Source organism: Acomys minous, assembly GCF_964271855.1.
Source record: "Acomys minous genome assembly, chromosome: 20".
Lineage (NCBI taxonomy): Eukaryota > Metazoa > Chordata > Mammalia > Rodentia > Muridae > Acomys > Acomys minous.
This window is the reverse complement of record NC_140502.1, coordinates 16,899,643-16,906,046: the sequence shown is the minus strand read 5'-3', so window position 1 is coordinate 16,906,046 and position 6,404 is coordinate 16,899,643. Positions and strand designations below refer to the sequence as shown.

Sequence of the window (6,404 nt, the reverse complement as noted above, 5' to 3'; positions counted from 1 at the left end):
CGTGATGGCCAGACTGGTCTAGGTAGTGAGACTCTGTCTCAATTTCATAAAGAGATAAAAAAGGAGGAGTATCAGCCATGTCAATATAGAGCAGTGAATCTGGGCAGTGTGCTGCATGAAGGCTCATTTCTTGAGGTGGTCATCAACCAGTGGAGTCCACATTTCTTCTGAGTTGAACCCTTAAGGGTGCAGGAGAATGAAGAGATTTTGGCCAAGAAAGAGTTAATTCTTGTGGTCCCAAGCAAACCAGCCAGCCCCATAAGGTGGGGCTGCACACTGAGTGAGGCCTCAGGGTGGGGTGTCAGGTGGGCAAGAGGGGATTAAGGGTGTGTTGGTGGGAGGGTCCTGCATGGAGAACCTATTTAAGGCCCGATTCCTGGAGTAGAGCATAGAGCTTAGAGCTTCAGGACACATCTGGGCAGATGGAGGAGCCCATTGATATGGAGGGTGAGTTTGCCTGTAAGGATTCATGAGGACCGTGGGGAGGATGGTACTGTTTTCAAGTTCTACCTGCCGTGAATATGAGTCCTTATTTTTCCTCTAGTTCCTCATCACAAATCCTAATTTTTTTTAATTATATTTGCCTTTCTGATTATATAAAATAATATTTTACAGTGTAAATTTGCACCCATGTGATGACCACCTATGTTGAAATTTTATTGGTTTGTTTGCTTACTTTTTAGAGCTCGGGTCTTTTTCTTTTCTTTCTTTCTTTTTTTTTTTTTTAAGACAAGGTCTCACTGTTTAGCGTTGGCTGTCCTTTAACTTATAGCGACTTTCCTGCATCTGTGCTGAGATTAAAGGCATAGGGGATCACCTCTTGGCTATGTTTATTGTTTTGAGGAAAAAAATCTTTGTGCTATCCAGCTGTACTGGAAAGTTCTAGCTTAGAACTCTCAGAGGTCTTTCTGTCTTAGCCATTTGGTTCCTAGGATTAAAGATAGACTCTGTGCCATGTGATTAAAATATTTTTGTAAAATGCAGGTAATTTTTTTTGGGGGGGGAGCATCTTAAAACATGGCTCACCAGAAAAAGACATTTTGAGAGAAGAGATTTTTGTAAGATGTCCACTGCCATCCACATGTAGCTCTCAACTATAATATGAGGTGAAATTTAACATTAAATTTTTTTTTTGAGACATGGTTTCTCTGTGTAGCCTTGGCTGTCTTGTGCTCACTTTGTAGATCAGGGTGTCCTGGAACTCACAGAGGTCTGCCTGCCTCTGCCTCCAGAGTGCTTGGACTAATGACATGTGCCATCATGCTCCATTAAAATAAATCTTCTTGGACTGCGTTTGTAACTGAGACATTGGGTGCTGATATAGGGTAGGCATGAAGCCTGAAGATCCAAACAGAGCAGACATTTGCTCTTATTTCCCTCTAGCCATGCTGTCCTCACAAAATTCAATCATTTCTTGTTTTCTCTCCTCTGTTTTCTTTGATCTTTTATATTCTCCGTTCCAAGGTATTTTTTTTTTTTTTTAAACCTGACAGGGTTTCTTTGTGTAGCCGTGGCTGTCCTGGAACTCTCTTTGTAGACCAAACTGGCCTTGAACTCACAGATTAAACTGCTTCTGCCTCTGTAGCAGTGGGATTAAAGGCGTGTACTACCACACCTAGCCCCTGTTTTTGTCAAATGAAAATATTAAGCAGTTTGTACTGTTACCTCAGAGTGACTCTAGCACAGATGCTCTTAATATTGAAGTTACCTTGCTGCATTTAGAAATTATCTTGCATTACAGGTCTGTGCTCTGAGGTCTAGTTTTTATTTGACAAAATTAGGTGTATGTGAATATTCTTTTTTTTTAATCTAAAAAGCTAGAGCCTCATGGAGAGAGATTTTTCTGTTGTAGGTTGATTGCTTTGTTCTTTTTTAGGCAGCGTCTCTTGTAGGCCAGCTATGATTTGAAATTCCTTCATGAAGCTGGTGGGCCTTCAAATCCTCATCTCTGAGGAACTACACAGCTACTGTAGTTAGTTTGATTCATTATTTTTATTGTTTATTTATTTATTTAATTTTTTTTTGAGACATGGTTTCTCTGTGTAGCCTTGGTTGTCCTGGACTCGCTTTGTAGACCAAGCTGGCCTTGAACTCACAGTGATCCACCTGCCTCTGCCTCCCGAGTGCTGGGATTAAAGGCGGGCGCCACAGTGCCTGACCAATTTACTTAATGTTTACAATGTTTTGCCTGCATGTGTGCCTGCCTACCAGAAGAGGGCAGCAGATCTCATTACCGATGGTTGTGATCCACCAAGTGTTTTTGAGTTGAACTCAGGACCTCTGAGAAGCAGCCAGGGCTCTTAACCTCTGAGCCATCCCCCCAGCGCTGGGTTGTATCCTCAATAGTAATGAATTTTTCCTTTCATGTACTTCACATGTGTTTGATTTAAAAATTTTATTAACTTATTTAATAATCAATTTATAGCCTGATCACAGCCCCTTCCATTTCCCCGTCTCAGCCCCATCCTCACATCCCTCCCGTCCTTCCTCTATGCCCCCACGGTTATCAACACAGGCTGGCCTATCAAATTGCAGAAGGACTCAGTCCATTTTCTGCCACTGGGCATAGACCAGGCAGTCCAGCTAGGGGGAAGGGATCCAAAGGCAAGCAACGGAGTCAGACATCCTCCGGTCCACACATATGGTACAAGCAAGGTATCTGAAAGTACAGCCAATACATACTTTTTAGTTGTCGTTTTGGTCCTTGTGAGCAACCACGGTGACAGTTCAGTTGTCACTGTAGGTCTTCTTGTGGCGTCCTGACTCTTCTTGCTGTCTCAGTCCTTTCTCCCTCCCTTTCACACGACTCCCTGAGCCCCATCTATTTTTTGCCCGTGGGTCTCTGTATCTGTTTCCCTCAGCTGTCCCGGAGGAAGCCTTGCATGCTAGGCTTCTCTCTGTAAGCATAGCATAGTATCATTAATAGCGTTAGACGTTGGCTCTCTGTCATGGGGTGGATCTCAAGTTGAGCTGGTCACTGTTTTTCAGTCCCACAATCTCTGTTCAATCTTGACCTCACAGTTCTTTAGATCGAGGACATTTGGATTGAAAGTTTTGTGGGCATATTTTTTTTTAAGATAGGGTTTCTCTGTAGCCTTGGTTGTCCTTGACTCACTTTGTAGACCAGGCTGGCCTTGAACTCAGCTATCGGCCTGCCTCTGCCTCCCGAGTGCTGGGATTAAAGGCGTGCGCCACCACACCCGGCTTGTGGGCATTTTTTAGGGGGAAAAAAAAAGCTGATGTGGGGTAGGTATAGATATTAGGAAGAGCTGGTGATGGAGAAATAATGTGGTTATATACAATATTCATGTTTCTGAATGAATGGTTTCATTTTGAGGAAGGATTTTTTTTGTTTAATCCAGCTGTTCCGGAACATCTCATGTAAAATGTAATGCGGGGAGGTCCTCCGGCCTTTGCAATGGGACTCCTAGGATTATAGGTAGTTCAAATGCTATGTGATTAAAATAATAAACCTTTTTTTTTTTGCAGAAAACACAGTAGTTGTTTTGGTGTGTTCCCAAACATGGCTCACCAGATAAAGGCATTTGAAGAAAAGAGATTTCTTTAAGATGTCCCCTGTCATCAACATCAATCTCTATATGATAGTAACTGTACATTAAGACATTTAAAGATGTCTCCTTGGTCCCAATGCCTCACTGAGGCTGAAGGTGCCGGCGTAGATAAAAGGATGCGGCCTGAATTTCCATCTCCACATAGCAGACGTTTGCCTCTTGCCGTGCCTTCCTCACAAAATCACATTTCCTGCTTTCTCTCCTTTTCACTCGATCCTCAAGGCTAGTGAGAGAAATAGGTTATATTCCTAGTGAAAATTGAAGGAGTCTTAATAATATGAATTTCTCCTCTCTATCCCCTTGTTTTGGTCTTTTTTTTTTTTTTTAAAGAAAAGTGCTTGTCTCAGTGCCGCTTGTACTTAATGTCGCTCTGGACTCAAGGCTGACTTTAAACTCAGAATTCTCCTGCTGAACTAATGAAGGATTTGGGATGACAGGCCTTTGCTCCTGTTCTGACTCTTATGTAGATTTTAACACTAAGAATCTATGATTGCTTTTCTCATTTGAAAACCTAGATACTCACATATAGAATATATCTGTTGTTTGAATTTTTTTTTTTATCTGTAGAGCTACTCTGATCCTTTTCTTTCCTCCCAGGTTCTCCAGTACAAGAAAGTTTTCCAGTAGGACCACATTCCAGCAGGCTTCCATATCCACCAATGGATAGAGGTCTGCCATTAAATCCATCCAACCCAAGAAACTTAGGACCTGAAATGATGCAAGGCTTGCATCAAAATTTCCAAATGTCTTCGTATGCCCGCGGGGACACAGGTTTTTATATGCCCCAAGATCCTGCAAGAAACATGGGTATCCAAAGGCCTCAATATCCCCTAGAGGCCATTGGAATTCCAATACAGTCAAGCTTCCAAAGACATCCAGTTTCAACAAGCAATTTAGATCACCAAGTGTCTCAAAGTTTCCTCAGTCCTAGAGAATCCCCAAAGCAGTCGACTCTTGAAAGGCATCCAGGCTGTACAAGCAAACAAAATCTCCACATGTCTCAATGGGCCCTAGGGGCTGAAGCAACTTCAAAACCACCAAGTCTCCAATGGAACTCAGAACTTGAAAGGTACCAAGGACCCCAAGAGTCTGTTAGACCATCATGGAAACCACTTCCCCGCATGAACCCAGATCCCCAAGTGCATTCAGGTATGCCAACATCAGGAACTAACTCAGTGGACCCAGTTCCCCAGATGACCTCACCATTCTCAGAATGTCCTGATTGTGGCATTTCTGTAGAGTCTGTGAATCGCTCAGATACATACAAAGCTCCCTTCTGTACCTCAAAGAAGAGGAGGGAAAAGCGTCGTGCTTCATACTCCCCAGAACAAATCCTAAAGCTGGAAACTTTTTTTAATGACCAAATGTACCCAAGCAAGGAGCAATGCTTGGATCTGGCCGAAGATCTTGGAGTGGAAGACTACCAGATCCAGGTATGACTTTCTTCTCTCTCTCTCTCTCTCTCTCTCTCTCTCTCTCTCTCTCTCTCTCTCTCTCTCCCTGCAGCCAGAATAATTCTCAATTATTATTCTCAATAATTAAAGTCCCACATGTTCAAAATTTCTCACATATTCTGCTTGTACAATTCTTGGGGTTCTTAGATGTGGACTGGAGATATCTGTTCATCCAGAGCTGGACTTGGCCTTCAGCTTCTGCATGGGTACTACCCTGGAGCCACATATCCCCATGTAGGGTCTCAGGGACCTAGGCATTAATGTTTCTAGTAATGACCCAGAAGATCTAGGTGAAGTTTCCCTAGTTGTTAGTGTCAGGTCCTAGGCATATTTTTGGGGCATCTTGCAACTTGACATTCTGACCCAGGCTGGCACACACAGGTCTTCCTATAACTTCTCTTTTTTGTCTTTCCAGATCTGGTTCAAGAATCACCGAGCAAAGTACAAAAAGAAAAATCTCCAGAATATTTCAGAACCACCAGAGAATATGGAAAGCTCTATGGATGTTGGTGGATCAACCAGTTCTCAAGGTGGCTCATCTGTTCTTGACTCGGCTGCTGAAGAGTCCATGTCTTCAGGCACATCTTATGTGGACTCCATTCTCCAACTTTACCCCAGTCTGGAAGAATCTCTCCACAATGAAGAAACCTCAGAGGGTGCCAGGTGTGGACTCCAAGAAGACCATTGTGCTGGCCAAGCTCCTGCTGCAGCTGCAGGCCCTGGTCATTTTTTAGTAACCGCAGGTGAGAATGACCCAGCAGTAGCTGAAGGCGCCTCAGTTGAATCTCCACTTTTTACTGAATTCCAAGAAGCAAAGTATATTCAAGAGTTAAGTCCAGAAGATAAACTGCTCTTGGAACAAGTCTTTAGTGATTTTGGTCCGTAAGATGGCTAGATGAATTGAGGCACATCACACCCTCAATGAACACTTTGATCCTGGACTGGTTGAGGCCCGGTCATCTTTGAAACAAAGAAGTGGTGTGGTAGTGAAAGTCATCACTCTTAAGACTGAGGGTGTAGATGCAAGCTACTCTGTATTAGTTTCATGTCAGTGTTATCCACACACTGAGACTGTTTCAAAGGCCATTTGTAGTATTCTCCACCTATTGTTGTATTATATGTTAAACACCTTAAAAGTATTTCAGAAAACATTTTTTTTAAAAATCTTCTGTTCATTCCAGAATGTCTGATAGATTTACTTTACTGTGTGTGTGTGTGTGTGTGTGTGTGTGTGTGGTTTGTGTGTTTGTGTTTGTGTTGTATGTTTGTATCCATAGAAACCTACATCTGGGGCCTGGGAGGGCAGAAAATGGTTTAGGAACTTCTGGGATTGTAACCAATGACATTGTTGAGGCAGCATGTGTGTGCTTGCGACTTA

General features: G+C 42.8%; 1 protein-coding gene across 1 annotated transcript; it reads left to right on the top strand.

The window, feature by feature from the left end:
- The first annotated feature begins 430 nt into the window (after window positions 1–430).
- On the top strand, window positions 431–6,175 carry LOC311590718 (oocyte-specific homeobox protein 5-like). The gene is made up of 3 exons (XM_084769980.1): window positions 431–447; window positions 4,170–5,005; window positions 5,442–6,175. Exons 1-3 carry the CDS (start codon window positions 441–443, stop codon window positions 5,910–5,912), a joined length of 1,314 nt encoding a protein of 437 aa, XP_084626106.1. The 5' UTR covers window positions 431–440; the 3' UTR covers window positions 5,913–6,175.
- Window positions 6,176–6,404: the final 229 nt, after the last annotated feature.